The sequence below is a fragment of the Lagopus muta genome, chromosome 1 (genome assembly GCF_023343835.1).
Source record: "Lagopus muta isolate bLagMut1 chromosome 1, bLagMut1 primary, whole genome shotgun sequence".
Classification (NCBI taxonomy): Eukaryota; Metazoa; Chordata; class Aves; order Galliformes; family Phasianidae; genus Lagopus; species Lagopus muta.
The window spans coordinates 180,552,532-180,575,105 of NC_064433.1; the positions used below are offsets into that span (position 1 = coordinate 180,552,532).

Consider the following 22,574-nt stretch of genomic DNA (forward strand, 5'->3'; position numbering starts at 1 on the left):
CTGTTTGGTTTATTTTGCTTCATTTTGATGCATAAATACTTGTTTCTCTTTTATCTTTGCATGCCTTATGGTAATAAAACTATGAAAATTAAATTGTTCATAATTCCAGAAAGATATGAAGTTACTGAAATCTGCAGAAGCTGAAACACTTCCAATATTCAAAAATAAGTTTACCTGCAAGATAACAAGAGCATTTTCTATTGAAAGATCATCTGAAGGTAAGCCTTCACTTTTCCAAACTAACTCCTCGCTTTCTGTACACAGGAACCGCCGTAAATCAAACTCTGTTAAAAGAAAGATTGTAATATTTTAATAATATTAATTATTAAATTAATATTAATATTTATAGTCTGTACATTTTAAAGTCTCCACTTTGTATACAGTGAAGATTCGGTCTTAATGTAGTGCAAGTCTGTACATTTTCCTTATTTTATTTCTTGAACTTAATGCTAATATCTAGCTGATGTTATACAAAAATGGTGCTATTAATACAGACAAATCCCTTCCTTCCAATTGGAATTCCAATTCCAATCTCTATATACAACTGCATATTGAAGAAGAATGAATACAGTCACTTTTCATTTGGGGACACCAAGACTTCCTTGATCAAGCCTAATTACACACACACACAAATTACTTTCAAGGCCTGCTGATTTGGTCCATTCATCCAGTCTTATTTTCCTCTGATCCTCCGGAGCAGCAGAAAGATAAGTAATAAATGCAGCTGCTAACTGAGCTCTTTTAGGCAGTGTGGCCAGTTCATCTCTTATCTCTGAAACCTTTAAAGAAAAGAAGAGTACATAATGGATAGGTGTATTACATTTGAAAAAAAAAAAAAAAAAAAAAACTATGTTAATATTTCTCATAAGTTATCAAATAGTCTGAATTAAATTTGGCTGCCATTAAGAATACAGGTGAAACAGTCACTCCCCTTGCATTTCACATAACCATATGTAGCTCACAGCAAAACATACTTGAAAATGTGGAAAAAACTTTTTTTTTTTTTTTTTTTTTTTAGCTCTGAGCTATAGCATATGGACAGATACTCCTGAGAATTTGGATCCTAAAAAACTCAATCTTATGAACCCTTCAGTATGTCAATTACAAGCTACTGGATAAGTCATATTAATTTAAGGAAAATAAGAAATATGTGCCCTTATAGTATCAGTTAGTCAATGTCAAAATAGAGATTCTGATAGCAAACACTGTAGGTATTTATTATAATCAGAAATGTGATTCACTGACAACACACAAAATACATTTATCACATATCTTTGAACAATCTATCTGCACTTTGTAAGCACTGCCACATTTTTATTTAATCAAACTGATTTTTAAAAAAACGTGCTCACAAAAGCAACGTTTTACTACTTTCTCTTTACTTTAAAGGGAAATGAATACAGCTTTTTTACCCCTAAATTAAAAACTATCGTCAAGACTATGAGTTCCTGGCTAATGTAACTGCTAGTTTGTTAGGTATACTAATATATCTACCTATCCCACACCATCAACAGTAAGGTAACTTTCTAAAGAGAGGGGTAACATACCAGAGTGAAGAACCATGAAGAGTCATTCTTAGAGGTCTTTACACAAAGGTTCAAATCTGCCCAGCCCTACTATTGCAGGTTGAGTACCTGAAAAGCTACTTGCAAAGGAAAATCTTCCATTTCTTTCCATAATACTCAACCCTAACTTCAGAAACACAGAATATTCTGAATTGGAAGAGACCCATAAGGATAATCAAGTCCAACTCCTGGCTTTACACAGCACCACTCAGAAATCACACCATATGTCTGAGAGTCTTTTCCAGATGCTTCTTGAATGCTGGCAAGCACAGTGCCATGGCTACTTCCCTGCAGAGCCTGTTCTGATGACTGACCACCCAACTTGTGAAGAATGTTTTCCTGATATCCACTTTTTGTACTGTGGCATCCAAAACTGCACACAGAACTCAAAGCGAGGCTACAACAGTGCACTGTAGAGTGGGACAGACATTTCCTTTGACGAGTTGGCAATGCTGCACTTGATGCATCTCAGTTTAAACACTTTGAAATTATTTCTGATGAGAAATCAAACGAATGTATACTTAACAGACTGGCTTCTTATCTCATATCTTCAAAATAGTGCAAAGACTTTTTATAATATCAGCAATCAGAAGTATTTTATGAAAATTTTCACTAACCTGGGTGCTCCATCTTTTGTGTTCTCTGTCAAGTTGACTAATCAGTACCTCTGCAGCTTTCAACGTTTTCTGAGCTTTACTTAGCTCTGCTTCAAGTTTGGCTGCTTCTGTTGTTCTACTCTGAAACCTGTAAAACAATTATTGTTTATAATTGCTATCATGAACTACTAAAATTATGAACAGTTACTTCAAAGGTAGCTTAATTAACTGAAATTGTCATATTAATTATTCATGAAGAACACAACAGCAATTCTCTTTTATACTTTCTGCTTCCTTCTCATGATAGACAAGCCATTAACAGAATTAAGAAACACAAAAGAGACCGAAAAACACATTTCTAGTATACATATATAATATGTCTGAAAATCGTTCCTCTCCATACTTATGCAGCATTGACTTCACTTTAGCGGTTGATGTTAAGTTTTGCTCTGCACCTAGTCAAGCCAGCAGCAAGTTCAACACCATGCTATGAATTTGTAATTCTTTTTGGTAAATTTTATCGTTAAAGTCTTTAAAGAAGAATATTGGTAAGTTATTGCTTAACCTTTAAATTTACAGTTCAATACTCTATTTTGTGAACTATTGCAAAATAGAAATATGCCCAATGCAACAAAGTTTAGAAATTATTTTTTAATGTGTAACACCCATAGAATTTGAAGTCCTTATCCCTTGCCTTATCACTACACTCCCTGATACACAGTCTCTCCCCAGCTTTCTTCTAGGCCTGCTTTAAGTACTGGAAAGATTCTATAAGGCCTCCATACAGCCCCTTCTTTTCTAGACTAACAAGTCTAGCCCTTACAAGAAGTTTTCTTAGACTTATACTGTGAGATACACACTTCATTTTTAACATCTGCTGTCTTCTAGAATGAAGGTTTCCAACTTGGTCATTCATTAGTGAGAAGGTACTTGAAGGAGCATTTCATCTGATCAGCAAGATGAAAAGCATGCTAATAGTATCTATTAACTACTACTGATTGTATAGATAGCCTAATTATGGCTTCAAATGAGGTACAAGTCTCACAGGGCAGGGAGGTATTCTTGGTCACGTTAATTTCAATATTAATACTGTTCATCAATGCTTTTATTTATCTCTTGAAATAAACAAAACCAACATACTTATCTTTCAGTTCTGATACTTTCTGACCAACAGAGTTCAGAAGATCTTCCAACTTCCGTTTTCTGCCTTCAGTTCTCTTGAGATTACTAAAAAATGTAACACTTATTTTAAGACAATGGATCCAAAGGAAAAAAAATAGTCACAGTGACATAACAATAATTCATATGGAGACAGTCCAGAGACAATTCCTTCTTGTGATCTGTATCAGCAAAAATTCACTTTCACATTTAAAATGTTTTAATGTTTCTCACCACGTATCTTTAAAAGTGCAGAACAAATGCATCACATTGAAGTGCATTTTTCGAGATCAAATAAAATTCTTCCAATATGTCATTTTAAGATCTAGCAAAACAACCAGTACAGATTCCTCGGATTATGGGTGTTCATAAGACTACTTCATATCATTGCGATTATAAGGATCGCATATGCCTAAAAAAAGAGGAATCACACTTTCTATATAATTGCATGAGTTAATCACCAACAGAATAGATTTTATGCATATCAATGATGTTTGTTGCTCCTAGACACATTTCAGCAGAGACTGGTAACTGGTGACTGGCAGAAAGATATCTAAAGCATAGCTTCCAGGAAAAATAAAATTACATTTTTTTTTTCTTACATACTGACACAATTTTACTTAAAGACATGATTCTGCCTCAGCATGAGACAGAAATACTTAATAAGAATACTTTATAATGAGCTATAGTTTCTTATTTCTTCTGTTCTTAACAATCTTCAAGTTCTCTTAGTCTCTTCTGACATCGCTGGAATTAAGCATGATTATTTTATAACAGTGTCTAACTTACGCTTCCAAGACAGCCTTTTCTTTTTCCAAAGGTTGAATTCGTTCCAGAACATGAGAATACTGGACATTAGCAGTTACCCAAGCAGCCAGTGGAGCAGCTGCAGCACTGGCTCGTTTAGCATTCTAAAAAATAATAATAATAATAGAATAAAAATCAGTAACAGTTACAAGAAAATCCTCGAAATATAATGCAAATGAGAGAAATACAGGATAAGTTAACTGCAACGGATTTGCCAGTTATCAAATTTACCAATTAGCCAACTTCTCTAATGAAATGCTATTTTCATATTGTTACTGAGAGTTTATATTGTAGGTTAGCAAAGAAAATAAAGGATTTACAACTAGGAAGCTCCATAGGCATTATGAAGTTCTAAATGAATTTAAGAATCATCATTCTGTTCTTTTCCAGACAATCACAAATTTCCCTTTAAAACTAACAAACCAGTATCTAAGAATTCTACTAGCTACTGCCAAATTAGGTCTTAAAGATCACTAATGTATTTAATAATCATTAGTTCCCCTTTTTTAATTGCATGTAATGGGGTTTTTTTTGGTGTTGGTTTTATTTTGCTATTTTTTATTTATTTCATGTAACAGCATCACAAATTACTTTAGGATCAAAAGATGTTCTGTTTCTTGAAAGAAGTTCTTCAACGCTCTCTCGTATTTCTTTTGGAATGTTACGGGCATCAAAGGTTGCAATGTCCTCCTTCACTCCTCTTTTGGCCAAGAAACTGTAAAAAAATAAAGAAAGAGAATGCAAATGTTAGAAGTTATTTCCATACGAAACTAAAGAATTCTGCACACACATCATTCCTGACGATAGCAGAAAGCATTTCATATCGTAAATTATTGTCTTAAGGTGAGATCTGAAATAAAATCCTCACCTCTTCATGCTCACCCATGATGTATCAAAAATCCCCATAAGCCGCAAAACTCCTTCTAGGATGTCTCTGATAATGTCAGGGGGCATCCGAAGGGACCGAATTTCTGACAACGACTCTGGTTTTATATTTCCAACTGCTAATTTAGCTTCATTAACCAGGGGCTTAGAAAATAAAAACATAATCAAAATAGACATGAGAATATTAGAAACTGAAAATTTGCCATTTTGGCTTCCATGTATCTTCCTTCTTTCAGCATTAAACACTTTATTGTCTAAACAGCCACTACTGATGTGTATTCATATGCACAAGTTACTAAAAAAACAACTATAAGCGATCAGTGTGTTTCCATAGAAAACCATTGCTATCTTGACATTCTCTAACTTTCCAGTCAGCATTACAATTTATGAACTTCATGCAGATAACAGTATCGACCATATTTGCTCTTTCACTTCTTCTACGTTCGCTGTGATATGGGCATGTTTTAATAACGGTGTCAACTGCTATTTACATCTAGGCTTAAGGATATCTATGTAGTAAAGTTGTGAAGAAACAGAGGTCATAAAAGTTTTCTTTCTACAGTTTCTAACCAAGTCCAGAAAGACATCATCCATACTGACAAAACAGAAAAAGAAAAAAAAAGAGGCAATGAAGTTAAAGAATTATTTAAGGGTGTGCACACTTTACACATCTTGTATATTTATCAATGACCACAGAAAAGGTATTAACTTAAGCTTGTAGTTCTACATGACTGCCAAGGCAAGAAAAATACAGACTATAGAAGAAATGATTCAAGACATACCTCCTCCCCCCCAGAAATGATACTTAAAGGCTGCAAAGTGTCTCAAACAAAGCAGTATGCCATAGTGCCATCAGGATACACAGCTTCCAGAATTAAGCAATAACTGGAAATCATCTCATTAAACTATTTCCCTCCAGCTTATAGTACAAACTCTGTTCCAGTTTCATCAAGGAATACTGTAGCTGGTCTATAGAAGTTATTAATAACTCAAAAATATTCCACAAAGTCTGTGGAACTCAGTAAACCATGACAGCACAGAAATAGCAACTAGAGGGTGGATGTTATTTGAAAAGCCTTTCTGCAGTGAAGACCAAACAGAATACAGATTCAATGTCCAAATGCCAACATAAATCTGGGAAACAGAATTAACTGCTTTATAACACAATAAGGTTTTAATATTTAAACAATTTGAAGAAAAATTAAGAAATAGGAATAGGACAAATTCTACAAAAACACTTTGTGTGGCAGAACCTTCAATAAGCCAAATCACACCACAAAACAAAATTTTTCCTTAGTAGTTTTTACCTGAACCTCCTTCAGTTCATCCTCAATTTTTCTTTTTCTTTCTTCTATTTCTGCAGCTTCTTCTGCTATTCTTTGTTTTATTTTTTCCATCTCTGTTTTTTGCTCACTGGCACTCTGTAAAGAAGAATATCTTTCATTTTCAAATTTACATCAATTTTATTTTCAGGTCATTTATTCCTTACAGTCTTCATCATAATATAATTTGCTGTTGACAACAAGCACAAAAAAACCACTTTTCATACTAGAGGTCGTTTTAAAAAAAAAAAAACAAACATAAGCATTAGTCTGAAGTTTATGTTCATGTAATTGAATTACATGACTAAGCATCTTTTTATATTATTGTGCCTCTTTCCCTTTGTTTGGTGTATCACAGACAAGCTCAGTATCTCTGTTTTCTAAGCTCATTAGAAACTTTTCTCTCCTTACCTATGACTGATACTCCCTCCTGCATGAAGATGTCAGACCTCCTTGATAAGGACAAGGCTGACAGCCTCTAACATACTTCATACACTTGAAAGCAATATCTCCCTATCTTTGTCTTTGTGAAATGCAAGCTGCTCACATTTCTATTTCTTTCATGTCAGCACTGAAACTCACCTTTTCAATGATTCTAGAAGATACAGTTGTGTTTAAATTACAAACTGTTATCCTAAAAATACTTTTACAAGATTTACCTGTTAAGCTGCACCCACCTCTCTAACAACCTACACACAGAGCACAAGGTGAACTGAAAAGCTTCACATTTTTTTTCCAGAGTTTTCATTCTGCTTACCACAGAGTGGTCATCTCCTGAGCACTTCAATACAACAATAAATAGGTGACATATAAAATTACAATAAGACACTCTGTACTATGTGAAGTTAATGGAAAAAGCAGGAACTATGAGAAACAGTCACAAAACAAGTAATGGAGGATAAATGCAGAAAATAAGTGTATAATATTCTAGGCTCAATTCATCTAAAAGATCCAAGGTAACAAAGGTCAGAGTTTATATTTTTATACATTTCCCAGTATTCAACACATTATTATAACCAGCAATTGTTGAGCTGAGTTGAACCCGTAGGAAAAATGGAAGTGTAGAAGCAGAGAAAATCTTAATAATCTTTCTGAGTAATTAACGTAAGCTGTAGTTGTGTGTCACTGAAGTCCACAAAAGCATGTCACTCAAATCTATAAAATATTAACTACATAAAACTGGCTCAGATATTTCATGGAAATGTATGAGTACTGTCTGATGGCTCTGAATAAGAAAACCTTAAAGTTCAGCTGTAGGTCAAAAGCCTTGCTCAGAAGGAAGATAAAGGGAGTCCATGCATTACAATCCTCTCTCTTACATAAACTGGAACATTTGAAGTGACATTAAAATGTTAGAGGGCACCTGCACTTTGTGCTAACCTAAATCAGAATTCTATCATAATCCTTCTGATATTCACAGACTCAACATGTTTCCTTTTTTTTTTTTTTTACCTACTCTTTGCCCTTGTCCTACAATGTAACACATGTTGCTTTGGTAGCAGTTAACTACTGGACAATAGCAGGCATAGATTTAAAAGATCAAGGGAAACGATACAAAAATTCTTTGAAGCCAGCAATGAATTTATCAAGCCAATGATAATTATTCAAATACAATATAAAGTAAGTAGATAGACACTAAAAATACAAAAAAAAATTGCTAATATCAAGTGGGCTTATAAAAATGGAAAGCAATTGTGAACCAAATGCTTTGAAAGAACATGTATCTACTTTAATGCATACAGAAAAATCTCTCTTCCTTGAGATTATTTACTTAAGCTCTTTTCAGACTGATCAGACTAGCACAGTGCTAAAACAGTGCAGTGAGAGCAGATTTGTTATAATTTATCCCATATTAATGATTTCTGCAGAGATCTCTGTTCTGAACAGTTATTTTATTTAACTGAGAAAATACTACTAACGAAAATTACCTCTTCAAAAAACAGATCCACCTCTGAGCTGAAAGATGGATATTTCAGGGAGTGATAAACACTGAACAATCAGTTTTATCTGAAGTCAACTTCAGAGGATTAAACATCATAAGACACATTTTTTAAGGGTCCACAAATTCAATTAATAGGATTTGTAACCTAAAATACTGCTACTTGTTAGTATTTTATTCATATTGTTAAAAGTAATGTAAAACCAGATCAATTTAGATTATGAACTCCTAGGAAAACTTACAGACTAACCTCAAGTAGTAAATGCTACTCTGGTACCAAAGTGGTTCTGATCTCTTCTTAATCAGTTCAGACATGGTTTAAGTTACCAAATCCTCTTTTCTGCAACAAATTTATTCAAGCCCCAAGACTCACATGTTTCCTTAGGCAACTTACTGTAAAATCATCAGGTTTAGCTCTCCTTGAAAACAACACAAAGTACAGGCAGCCATGGAGTTTTTTGTCTTTTTTTTTTTTTTTCCTCCATTTTTGATTTGATCTGCATAGATGATTTACCTGCATAGATGTTGTAATTTCCTGAAGGGCAGCATCAGCTTCATCCTGCTTAGTTTTGAGTAAAATGCTTTGTTCTCCAGCTTTTTTATTCAGTTCATCCACAAGGGCTTTAGCTTCGTTCAGCTTTGAAACACCTGCCTAAAAAAGTTTGTAAGAAGCAATTGTTTAGCATGGAATTTTATATAGATTTAAATGAAGATTGGTTACAAACAGTACACACAGACTAACAGTGATGCAGACTAATATTATTCATTTTTAATTTATTAAAATATAATGCATATTTCTTAGCACTCCCCTGTAGATTTCAACTCAAAAATGAGAGCTGAAACCTCTTTTGTGTTCATATAAGGTGTTTCACTACATCAAAAACCTGAATATGAAATCCTCATAATCTTTTTTCTATTTAATTCAGTAACATTTCAGTTAACTGACACTAATTCCCTGTAATTCTATTTCCTCTAATAGCAAATCAACAAAAATTAAATGGAATCAAACTAGGTTATCCTATTTCTACATATTCGTGCCTTCTCTAAAGAACCTGGATGTACATAAAACAAAGCCTCAATTATCTTTCCCATTTCTTTATTCACAATTTCTAAATTATTCATATTATCAAGAAGACAGAATTCAACACTTCTGAAAAATGTATTAAAGGCAAAATGAATGTTTTATCCAGGATACATATGCATCATTTTCTTGTAAATGTTTACTTTTCTTTACCCAAAGAATTCAAGAAGTAAATGAGCGTTTGTCACAAACAAATCAGAGCTACTACCTAAGTAAGTAAGCAGTTTCTGACATTGCAAACTTAAATCCTTTGTAAATCACTTACTACAGAGATGGAAAACTATTAACAAGATGATTAGAAAGAACACAGAATTTAAGGCAAAGAGGTAACTTGTTTCAGAGAGATGTTTTAAGAAGAACCACTTCTTAAGCAAAGCTGAAAGCATTGCAAGTGTGCTTTCAGAACAAATAGCACGAGTGACTGAGAAAAGAAGGTGAAAGTAAAAAGACTAAAAGGGAAAAGCTTTGACCTACAGGGACTCTTCTTTAAGAAAAATACATTGTGAAGAGAAGGAGGCACTCATGGAAAGCCAGCATGTTTCAAAAGTAGTGTGGTACACATAGAGAACAGGAACAAAGCCACATCTGTGAGACTAATTGCATACAGGTTCAATGTGTGAAAAAGTCTGAAACATTAAGTGAGGCAAAGCCACAAAAAAGGGAATTCTGACCAAGGCAACAGAAGTAACCATGAGGCTAAGGAGTTTACAGCTTGTTGAACTATATAAGGATGCAAGAATCACACAAAATAGAAAGTTGCTGTATAGACATAAAGATTTATATATTAATATACAATCAGAGACAGAACTTAAATAATCAAAAGATGATGCCTCATTTGCAACACAACTCCATTACATGAATAATGTCAAAAAAACCAAAAACCTAAAGCCTTTGCAAATACTTTTTGCTTTTAAAAGAAGACATGCCCATTCTAATAGAGCTAAAATATGAATGAAAAAGAAGGTACCACCCTTAGCCCTAAGGTTTTTAAACAGAGATGTACATTAAGATTCAAACTATTCCTGATCTGAAATCACAGCATTAGTTATTGCAGGCAGGATATCCTACACAGCCATGTTAGCAGCTACAGCTCCTAATAGAATAACAGAGACTTTAGGGCCACGTGGTTTAGCTCCCCAGCAATGAACAGGGAACACATACAAAGGCTGATCAGGACCTGATCCAGCCTCCCCTTTAAAGTCTCCAGGGATGAGGCATCCACCACATCTCTGGGCAACCTGTGCCAGTGCCTCACCATCCTCACTGTAAAAGATTTTTTCCTTGTATCTAACCTAGAGCTTGAAATAGCATACAAAGCATTTCCAAATGTGAGAGCATTTTGAAAAGCTGTGTGTTAAAAATGTTTTTAAATACATACCTGCAAGTGGTTCTGCCTTTTTATCAGCTCTGTTCTTTTACTGTTGTTAATTGAACTGTATACATTAAGGAATGTCATGTATCTGCTAGGCGTCGCTCCATATATTTTACACGACTCGTGGATTACCAGAAATGACTTCCAAAAATCTGAATTGTCTGTACAATAAAATTTGTTACATAGATAATAAAATCATTTAGGAAAATCATTTCGAAAAAAGAAACCCCAAATAAACAACTTATCATTTTATATTCCTGTTGGCTCTGACACTTTGCAGTGATAATTAGACCAATATTTTAGAAAAAGTTGCCAAAAGTACTGTTACCAAGTTGGGTGTTTGAAGGTTCCCCTAGATTATGCTCTGCTCCTTATTTTTAAAATGGTTACAATTGAAGTTTTATTATAAACTCATATTATTTCAAAAGTGAGCTTTTACTTACAATAAACTGAAGTTACTTGGTATTCACAACTACTTTAGCATTAAAAACCAAACTTCTTTCTGTTAAGTATCAAACATAGGCACATTCATATTCTACCTTTCCTCCTACTTAGTCCAATATTAGATATCTAAGATGGATTACCTCAATTCAACCCCAGTAAACCAAAGAATTCCAATTGCATGTAACTGTAACTGGCAGGGAAAGAACTGAGAAGGGTAAACCAAAACAAGAAATAATAAGTATGAGTAAATTGCATTTGTCAAACAACTATGAAGTAACTCATTTTTTGTATCTTTCCTGTTAATCCATTTATGCACTGATGCAGAAAAGCAAGCCCAAAAAGTAATGGTATGGATCTGGTATGGATCTGATCCATCAGCTGGACTGCAGCATAGGAAGTTCTGCGCAAATGTGCGCAAGAACTTCTTTACATGAGGTGACGGAGCACTGGAACAGGCTGCCCAGGGAGGTGGTGGAGTCTCCTTCTCTGGAGATGTTCAAGACCTGCCTGGATGCCTACCTGTGCGACCTGCTGTAGGGAACCTGCTTTGGCAGGGGGGTTGGACTCGATGATCTCTGGAGATCTCTTCCAACCCCTACAATTCTGTGATTCTGTGGTGATTCTTAGGGACTTTCACACAAAAAACAAATTTGGAACTATTCTGACAAGCACAGGAACATTTTGGGATTCTCCCCTTGTACTGTGGGATCTGACTTAACATGATGAAATTCCAGAAATACATTCTACAATAAGTCAGGCGCACAGAATTTTCTCAATAAAATCTCAAGTCTCAAATGTTACAACAGGAGCTAAAATCATGTGTTGTAGTCACATGATATGGAATACCATGTGAAAGTCTTTGCATGAAAGATACTTTGCATAACTATATCTCAGTTGTTAGCATGAAAGACATCAGATGAAGGTACTCAAGTACCTCCTCCTTTTGCACATAAAGTACAGCCTCTTTTTGCAGATAAAAGTAGGAAATCATTCTTGATAGCAGTGTTAGACTTACAAACCTTAAGAAAAAAAAACACAGATTGATTTCAGTGAAACTGAGGAATACTTTTGGGAGAAATCTGATTTGAGTATGAAAGCAAATCCTACCCTCAAAACTACATAAAAACAAATGTAAGTGTAAGGAATGAAACTGCCTTCTATTCCTGTAGCAAAGGATGTAAGTAATCAGATAGCTCCCTTCATTGGAACGTTCAGATAAAATGAAGGATAACTGAAGGAAGAGTCTGTCCCAGTTATAAGACAAACTTCGCATTCTATCAGGAAGCTGGGACTCTCTCATGGGAAGGACACCAATAAGCCTCTTAAATATGTCTGTTGATTGTAACTTGGCCCTTAATCTCTTTTTGTCAGATAAGACAGTGTCTAAATGGCATCTAACAACCTGAAGTTCAGTTGATGAAAATGAAGCATTCCTGATGCAAGAGCTCTCGCAGAAGGGAATGAGGCTATCAAAGGGCATTCTATGTTGGAATATATCAGTGTAATCAGTAGGAGATTGGGTCTGGTGACCCAGGATATATTTTCCAGACTAATGCTTCCAAATGAAAAATACCTCCCATGTGGACAATACTTAAGTTCATTAATATGCTAGCAAAAACCTACTTGAATTACCCACGCCGTCATCTATGCCCAACACAGGACACAGGTGTTTAATGAAAAGTTGTAACAACCAGCTGCTACACCAAAATATTACCTGAATGCTTTTTCTTAAATTCTTTGTGTGTTTTTTCAGTCTTGTCTTCTCCATCATCATATAAAAGCATTTCAGGTATCTAAAACAAATCAAGATGGTTAAAACTCAAATTTGAGTTGGGATTAAAAAATAATTTAGTAGCTAATCTGAAAAGACTAAAATTGAGAATAAAGGATTTGTAAAATACAGCATTGAATAGATCGATTCTGCCGTTCTCTAGAACTAATGACTTCTTGTTCTCTCAGGCAGAGGAGCTTTTGTTGGCTTTATGAACACAAAACAAAGTCCTAAAACACTTCCACGATAACACAAATGTCAAAGATGTGAAAAGATACAGAACTCAACAGAAATCAGAAGGCAGTTTAAATACAACTGAGTGGCTGTAACATCAAAATTAAATAATGTCTAAGTCCAAATGTCTAAAGCTTCTGTCATGTTCTAAGATGGAGTATGTGTTCATCTTCATACGTTCTTGACTACAAAACGTACAAAAATAAAAATAATGAAAGCATTTTCAAAATTCTGGCATATAACTAAATCACAAACATCTAATCACTGCTCATACGCCTCTCAAAAAAAAAATCCTCTGGAAGTAAAATATTTTTAGGTTGTTTTTACTAGTGGACAGAGTTGGTCCAAACATTTTTGCCAAAAACAACTTCCAGTAAAACCTGCTGTTGAACCTGAGGTGCAATGATAGGGGAGATCTCATAACCCAGTTAGAAATGCATACTGTGCATTAGCTCCTCCCACGGCTGTCTCAGGTGACAAACGTAACGATCCAGATTGTGAAATTCATCATTGTGAGACAATGGAAGTAACCAGACTACCTTGCAGACTAGATTGAAGGGGTTTCTGCATCAGAGGTATGGAAAACATTATGAGATTCAGCAGAAGAGCATACCAGGTTAGCACACGATTTACTATGTGAGGCACCTGGAAGAACTGGCTGCCAGAGGAGTAAGAGGGCCCAAGGCCAAGCACCTGATAGACTGTAGGGTCCTGGGGTCAACATACATGTATGTGGCTGAGTGTGTGCATGCACATGTGTACCTTAGTCATTGTGTCATCCCAAGAACAAAATGGTAGATAATAGATCCAAGATCAGCTACTAGATGGCCTGGGAGATTAAGCCCAGTTACCAGAAGAGTGTGTGTGAGAGTGTACATAAATGTGTGTGTGTCTGTATAGGTGTGTGTGTACGCACATGAGCTCGTGAGGCCACTGCTGAGGTGGGGCAGTGATCTCAACAGCTCATATGTCTGCATGCCAGTAGCTGGGAATATGAGGGATCCCGAGCCAACGAGTAGAAATACTGTGTTTTAAAGCCTAGCTGGTAGGGGATCTACATCAGGCATATGTACATATTTTGCATTATTACACACTTCATTATGATCACTGACAAAGGGAAAGAGGATGAGACCATTGGCGTTGTTTGTTGTGTGTGCTTCTGCTGGCAGTGTTCTGTGTGGCCAGTGGTGTACATGTGCACTGTATGTGGGTGTTCGTGCACCTACTGGGAATACACAATCAGCCCCACTACTGGTTCAAGTTGGAGATGTGCAGCTCCAGCAGCCTTGTCCCCGTTAGGGAAATGAATTTGGAAGTCACCTAATATATGGAAAGAATATATATCTTATATTTAGATTGAAAATATCCTAAACTATGCAGATTTTGATCCTAAGAAGAAAACATTGCCTGCTCCATCAAGCAGAATGCTTCACAAAGATTCAAGAATAACATAAGGTTTACAGTGCAAACACGTATCAGTAGCAGCTAATTTTAACAAAATTACGCTTAAACTAGCTGCTAAACATAGTAATAACAGTGGATACCATCATCAACCATAGTTGGCTTTATCACTTTGCTTGTAGTCTAACAGTATTTTGTTCACAAATATTGTTTTAGAGTCAGAGTAAGTAGTATTCTGTTCAACTCAGCCCACAAAAAGAGCAAAACAGAATTACTGGACGAATAAAAAATATTAATTAACTGTTCAGTAGAATTTTCTATCTTTAGGACACAGCAGAAATGGGTTAGCCAAGCATAATGACAATTATTCCTTCATTACTCAAGTTTTATTCATCAAAATTCAGTTATTTATGTAGACAATCATTTAAGCACATCATACCTTTTAATTAAAGCAATTTACCTTTTTCATACTGTTTTCAGACCAGGTTTCCATCCACAAGACCTGACATTTCTTGTACAGTGCTGGATTACTTTCACAATTTATTGTGAAATTTATATTGGTGGAATCCATGATCAAGACAACATGCAGATTCTGTTGGATCCCTAAGGAATTGCAATATACACTGTAGATAACAATCACTCTATACAAAAATAGATTTACTACAAATACAACATAACTTACTGTCCTTTCAAATATTTATCAAAGAATAATTTTTGAGAAAAGACACTATTATACTATGATACAGCAGGGTACAAATGCTTACAAATTAAACTCTAAGTTTAAATAATATCAAGGACTCTCATTATATATAATGTATTTTTTAATTGAGAAAAGCTGACAGTATTTAAAATGGATATTGCTGGTGTATATTTCAATCAATAAAGAAACAATTAATAGTAGTTCCAGGGCCTTTGAGTGTGACTGCAAATTTCTGTGTTTTTTCACTTGCAGTAATTATTTATAAAATACTTTTTTCTTCTTGTTGGCCAAGAAGAAACAATTCTTTTTTTTTTTTTTTTTAAATCTGTAAACTTGCTCCTAGTACTCAGAATCTAAACTGAGTTGTAGCTAAGATACAATAAAAGAAAAAAATCTATTAAAGCGTATATAAGCTAAACAAACCAGAAAACAATTAAGACACGTGTTTTCTTCCTTCTAATTACTCTTAACAGAATTTACAATACCTTTTTGGAACATTCATGGGTACAGTATTTCAGATAGAGGAGTTAATTTTAAGCCGAGAGTTTTGTGCCTCCGAATATCATATTCTAATTGTTATTCTTGCCTGTTATCTAAAAAAACCTACTTTTATGTTCAAATTACATACAGAATGGGGCTTACTAATTATTTACCCATATTTTTGGTACCCTTTTTTTGTAACCTTGAAATAAATTATAACTTAAAATCTTCTTCACTTACTGTATGTGAAATAGTTGAAAATTGGTCCTGTAAATCCATCTTGTGAAGCTTGATCCTTTAGAGGAGACAGAAGTGGTTCTAATTCTTCTGTTCTATACAGTCCAGGAACTTCTCCTATTTGATAAATGAATTTAAAATTTTAGATTAAATGCACCACACCACAATTATTCAAATTAATTTGTGCAGCCTGTATATACAGTTTGAATTCAGCACTCACAGTACTTCCCTCCAAACCTTCATGAGTTTCATTACATGAATTTCATCCTTCTTTTCATATCATGAAATTGACAAATCATGTTAGTGATTCTATTTAAAATAAACATTCTACTTTGTTTACATTACAGAAATAGGCCTTAACAACTCATTTTAGCATAAGCAAAAACAGTGATCCAATACTATATATGAAACAAATCAAAACAGATTGCTTTGTGTACAGGTACTCCAAGAAAAACAAACAAAAAAAAAACCAACCAAAAACAGAAAGGTAATTGGCAGTTCTGGTATGGAAATAAAGTTAGTAAACAGCTAATACTTCCTCACTGAACCACTTCTGTAACTTCTGTATCATAAGAGTAGTACCATAATCTTTTTGGATTCATCTCACCTGAAGACAGCAAACTGTTGATCATCTCAAGGAAAGTAGGATGAATAAACTGATAGTCTTCAAGCAGCAGTACCACCTGCTGTGCTTCAATGCCAGCTAGCTCCATCACCTAGAAAGAGTTAAGATAATCTCAGTATAGAATGAATGTCTGTTGTTCATAAGAGAACAATAATCTACTCATGACAATATACTCTTTTTTTTCCACAGTGTATGAATTGTGATACATTTTGAAAAGACTACCAGGTGATTCAGTTATACAAGATAAGAAATAGAGAACATTCTACCTAGATGTACAACTTAGTAATCAGAAAATAATTACAGCAGACTATTTCGTAGAGTGCATTTATGCTCCAGATGTGACTCAGTGCTGGTGTTGCATCGTTCCTTCTGCAGACTATGCTGTAAAATTTTCATTAGCAGTTCTGAAGGTATAAAGAGCTGCTGACTTAAGTCTGCATTTTTGAATAAAGCGTATTATTTCACCAATCACTAAAAGTTAACCTGATTGAACTACTATCCTATGAGCAAGCAGACCATAGTAGAGATAGAATATGTGAACATACATACGAAAAAATGTTTCCAACATTCATATAATCTTGAAATGCATTTTAAGTCCACAACACTCGGAAAAAAAGTCTTTTTTTTAAAAAAAAAAGTCTTCTTTTTTTAGATGCACGTGCATAGACATGAGACTGCAGAACACTGAGTTACTTACATGCTTAAGATCATTTCTGAACTGCTTCAGCTCATAGCCTCTGGAAATTTTGGGAGTAATTAGAGAAGCTCCATGCATATGACTAACTAAGGAGGTAACTGTTCGACGACCTACACCACTCCGTCCTGCCAAAAGAAGTGATCCTCCAGGAAAACTCAGTACTCTGTCCACTCTAGACACATAATTGAGGACTTCCTGGAACAGTAGTATCTCTATTTCTTTTTTGTCTCGTCCATAATGAATAACACCCTATTGAAGAAACAACAACAACAAAGAAAACAATAACCAATACATTCACCGATAATAAAAACAACTAATAAGATATGGAAGCATCCAACATTTAAAAATTCACAAATGAAAGTCCAAGAGGCCACACTGGTCTTCATTACAAATAAATTATTTACGTGACAAAATTTCAATACACTGCTTGCCTTTTACCAGAAATGAATAAATTTCCTTAGTACATTTACTTAATACTTACTAAAATTTACTTAGTACATTTACTTAATGAAGAAATGAATAAATTTACTTAGTACATTTCCTTAGTAAAGGCAGCATGCAATATCCTCAGCACTGCAATATATTGGTATTCTTTCATTTATTGGAATAGAAATATACCACTGAAATAATTAGAACTAAATAATGAGCCAGATAAAAGTCTGATCTATTAATTAATATTGGCACAATATTGAACAGTGGTTCAGGTAGTTAATTGCTGTGTAATTGCAGATTATGGAATTTTCTATTCAAATACAAACAAGAGCAGATTCTAAGATTAAATTCTGCTTTATTATATTCAACAAAACCTTGAATTTAAGGTCCAATTTAATTGCAGTCAGATTTTAAAAAGAATGTTTAAAAAAAAAAAAAAAAAGTAAAACTAATTACTTAGCTACTAAACTTCATCATTTACCTATTGGTCACAAGTTGGCAATTAAGGATAGGAACCATCCAGATCACCAGTCCACTAAACACTACTATTACGAGGCAGACATCAAGGTTCTCATCAAGTAGCCTGCCTAGCAGAGTTAGCATTTGCATTTCCTCCTCAGTGTCATTTTTCATATTTCACAAATGTAGATGTACATCAGTGTTTCTCAAACACAGCCCACTGGGCTGTTATACATCTCCAGCAAATGTAACTGACATGCTTTTATTAAAAGCACCTCACTACACAATACTTCCTACTGTCTGCCATATAGCACCACAGATCTTCACTTGACCAGATGTAGGAGATGATTCCTTAATCTAGCAGCACACTGTGATCTAAACCTGGTGCTTGTATGTCACTTAGTCAAATAAAAAAAAGAAAAAAAAAGTCTTGCAGTCACTGGTACGAATTCTTGCTATGTATTTTCTTTAATTAATCCTGTCTCACCTTTTTAATAGTATCTATAAAGTCTGTTGAGTTTAGCTTGCCAAGTGGCTTCCCATGTGGTGGTAATGCCTGCCCTGGAGTAGTGAATGCCTCTTGATAAGCTCCCCAAGTTACATAGAAGATATCTGCAAAAATAAAATTAAATAGTTAGACATTTAGGTCCTAATGCACTATCTGGCTTGATTAATTTGATGCTATTAAGCAATTCCTATTCAAATATTTCAAATTTATGTAATAAGCCTCAAATGCTTTACCTTCCATATTGCCCAGAACATCTGAGCCCCAGTCACTTTCAAACACTTTCATCAAAATATTATCAAATACATGGAGATCCTTCATGCCAACGATTTTATCACGGAACAAACGACATGCTTCATAAGCAACTATTTCCAGTACGTGGTCTGCAGTTTGTTTTGATGGTCCTGAAAACAATTACATAGGAGAGATTAAAGTTTATATTTTTCAATTAGTTCTACTTTTCTGAAATTTCTCATTTAAAATATGAAATTGAAAATGAGTAAGTGAAATTACATACCAGCAGGAGAGCATCAGTAAGGAAGAAGTAAGAGAAAAAGCAAATATGTTATGAAGTGCTTTTTAATATCCTTATGTGTCACAGCAAGATAAAGCAAAAAATATTCTATGAAAAGTAGTTCTTCAGTGTAGCCAGCATTCTAATGAAAATGAACAAGGTATTGCACACTAAGTAAAAACAGAAATATAAAATTCCAAGCAATTAAAATGAACAACAACAACAAAAAAAAAAACAGGAAACTTTCAAAGGGGAAGAGAAAGACTGATAATAAATACTAAAATAATAATAAATCCCCCAAACAGTCTGTATTACAAAAGTGCCACAGGAGAATACAATGATACAATATTCTACACAGATGTAAGAAAGGAAGTGAGATGAGTTTCAAGGGCTAGTAAATGACATGCCATATTGTTCATCACTAAAAAAGCCTAAATATGTCACCATTAAACACAAAAATTGAGTTCTTAAATATGCTGAGGTTACCCATTCATTGACTGTCAGTGTAGCTTCTCTGACCTCATTCAAGCTAATTTTATACCATCTGATGATCCAAGAAAAGAAACAATGCTAATCTAACATACTTAACACTTTTGTATTACTTACGTATGCCTCTTATGTAAACAGTTTCTCTAATTAATTTAAGAGCTAAAAGTGCAATAAGGAGTAATTGCTCACGACCTAGCAATAATAGTTATTTCACAAGATAAAAATTAGTCTTGAAAGATGTCTAAACTATCTAAAAGAAAAAGTATACAAAATTGAATATCCTTCCAAATCAAAAAAGTACCACAGATGGAACAGCAAGTTGCACATGAAGTCATCACTAATATTTTATGTCATTTCAGAACTGCTTTATCAATGAAAACTAAGTAAGTGACTTACCATCTGATAACTTGTATCTGAATAAACCAAGAACCCACTGAGTAAGAATACATGGTGTAAAAAGGTAATGACCATGATCATCAACTGTGAATTTTGCTCGTACCTTAAAAAAAGTAGAAAAAAAGAAAAAAAATTAAAAGGGTGTTTTAAAATGGAAATAACAGCTGTCATTTTCCCCAAAATACCATTAGTTTAATTAAGGTCCCAAATTTACATATTATTCCTTATACACACTCTAGTTGTTTTCAAAAGTGCATTGATTAATTGTCCTGTTTTGTGAATGCAAAAGATTTTCTCATAATTAAAATATTTGACACACTAGCCAGAGGTTTCTTAAATTTTAAGTGGGAGGATAAAATGAGCTTGTGCGTCTAAACATCTGTTTTAACTGTGTAAAATTCTAACAGACACACTTAATGTGTGCAAGGAACTCCACCCTCCCATCTGTTTTCCTTACAACATCCATAGATTGCTATATGCTCAGGTGATGATGTCCACTATCTCCTCATTCAGTAAGCTGGAAAATACTACTATCATTCAGGAACTTAAAGTGTGGACAGGTTAAGATGACTGCCGAAATCATACGCTAAATCTGTAGCAAAGCAAAAGCCCTTACTACTTATTCACTTTACTTCTAATATCTAGAAATCTTTTCAAATCAGATACCAACATTCTGAAAAGTACATGAATGTGAAATTTAATACTGGTAAGCCTTTTTATTTTCTTGTAAATATCAAGAAAAGCTTGATACAAAAGCTAAACATTAAAATATATATATTTCTGAACTGCCCATCTCCCCGAAAACAGTAAGTTAAATTTCCACACCTGCTCATATACTTGAACCATAGATCCTGCTAGCTGATGTATTTTTGGTAAGGAACCCCAAACAGGGTGATTCTTTAGGTTTTTCTGTAGTACAGGTTCCAAGTAGGCACTACAAATAGTTTGCAGTTGGTCTCTTTCTGGATAGCTTCACAGGAAAAAAAAATAAAAATTATTATGGACTCTCATTCTTAATTTCTGTTAAAAAGATTCAAATTTATACTAAGTTATACTGACAACTACTGAGAAATTTCAATTAATAGGATTTCTAGCAGCTAAGTAACATTGTGTCGCTGCCATTATTGTTTTACTGTGAACACTCTCAGTTTGTAATCACTACTAAATATGTTTTAAAATTTAAAAAAAGATACAAAACAAACACACGGACAAACAAAACACCACTACCAACACCTAGAGATTACTCAAGTGGTTTCCAGTGCCAAGAGTTGCCAAACAACACCAAACAGTAGAATAATCGAATGGCTTGGGTTGAAAGGGCCCTTAAAGACTATTTAGTTGCAACTCTGCTGCCACAGGCAATAATGCCATCCTCCTGGCCATGAGTACTTCCTGTACTTCCAGGGAGACAACATCCACAATCCCCCTGGACAATTTGTTCTAGTGCCTCACCATCCTCATAGTATCTAATTGGAACCTATCCTTTTTTAGCTTAAGACCACCACCCCCTTGTCTGTCACTACATTTCCTCGCTGTCTCAGCCTATCTCACAGGAGAGATGCTCCAGCCCTTCGTTCACCTTTTGGGCCCTCCTCTGGACCCAGTTCAATACGTCTCTGCCTCCCATGCTGCAAGCCCCATAGGTGAATGAATTACCCCTGGTGGGGTCTCAAGAGAGCAAAACAGATTGGGGGGTTGGGGGGGGAGGAAAGGAGGGAAATCACAACCTTCAAAATGTGAAGATCCCAGAACTGTTAGAAAAAAGGATGAGAATAGCCACATTTTTTTGAAGAGTAAAGTCAGCAAGGGCTCTATAAACAAGCAGAATCTGAGTTCTGAATGTCAAATGTCACTTTCACATACTTACTCAACTGCACAAAGACGAACAATAGAAGTAAATCTGGAAGTAAGTTTATGCCTTCCTAATGTTCCTCCAGCAGTCATAGATGCCACAATCTGGATATTTTCTAAACCAACCCACTCCAGATTTTCATCATAGAATCCTTGGTATGTCAGAACCTTTAATAATTACATAAACATTTTATTAAACGAACATTAGCAGTGTGTTTTACAAAAACATATTAGTGACAGATACAGCATCATTACTATTTCCTTGACTGTCAGTGGTTCACTCAGTACTGGTGTCTTTTTCCCTAATGGTCTCAAATGCAAATTCTTAAAAACTGTAAAATCCAATGTAGAAAAATCAGTATTATATGATGAGATATCAAGGGAAAAGACAGAGTTGGCTAGAATTATCCATAACTAGCTGGTAATTCTTCCTAGAGAAAAGCATCTAGCATTAAATGGGAGGTTAGACATTTCATCAGTGATATCTTACTCCGAGCAGATGATCAGTGTTAGAAGACTTTGTGTCTAAAAGCATACTAAAAAGAAACAAATCCAAAAAGGAAATAGATGACATATATGGATTACTCCGTAGCAGCCATTCAAAGAAATGTAGA

The 22,574-nt window shown here is 34.6% G+C and overlaps 1 protein-coding gene across 5 annotated transcripts in view; it reads right to left on the reverse strand.

Moving 5' to 3' along the window:
- The window catches only part of DYNC2H1 (dynein cytoplasmic 2 heavy chain 1), a 137,547-nt gene that overhangs the window by 79,883 nt on the left and 35,090 nt on the right, over nt 1-22,574 (reverse strand). For 4 of the 5 annotated variants that reach the window (XM_048936118.1, XM_048936159.1, XM_048936140.1 and 1 more), the window contains 20 exons: nt 21,977-22,128; nt 20,935-21,079; nt 20,110-20,212; nt 18,947-19,114; nt 18,693-18,817; nt 17,315-17,563; nt 16,600-16,708; nt 15,996-16,109; nt 15,036-15,178; nt 12,884-12,962; nt 10,732-10,886; nt 8,787-8,924; nt 6,319-6,432; nt 4,995-5,155; nt 4,718-4,841; nt 4,109-4,230; nt 3,302-3,388; nt 2,183-2,309; nt 638-779; nt 175-284 (listed from right to left, as the gene is read on the reverse strand). In XM_048936118.1, coding sequence (XP_048792075.1) covers nt 175-284; nt 638-779; nt 2,183-2,309; nt 3,302-3,388; nt 4,109-4,230; nt 4,718-4,841; nt 4,995-5,155; nt 6,319-6,432; nt 8,787-8,924; nt 10,732-10,886; nt 12,884-12,962; nt 15,036-15,178; nt 15,996-16,109; nt 16,600-16,708; nt 17,315-17,563; nt 18,693-18,817; nt 18,947-19,114; nt 20,110-20,212; nt 20,935-21,079; nt 21,977-22,128 — 2,667 coding nt within the window. The remainder of the gene's footprint in view (nt 1-174; nt 285-637; nt 780-2,182; nt 2,310-3,301; nt 3,389-4,108; nt 4,231-4,717; nt 4,842-4,994; nt 5,156-6,318; nt 6,433-8,786; nt 8,925-10,731; nt 10,887-12,883; nt 12,963-15,035; nt 15,179-15,995; nt 16,110-16,599; nt 16,709-17,314; nt 17,564-18,692; nt 18,818-18,946; nt 19,115-20,109; nt 20,213-20,934; nt 21,080-21,976; nt 22,129-22,574) is intronic. The other variant, XM_048936129.1, reaches the window with a different exon arrangement.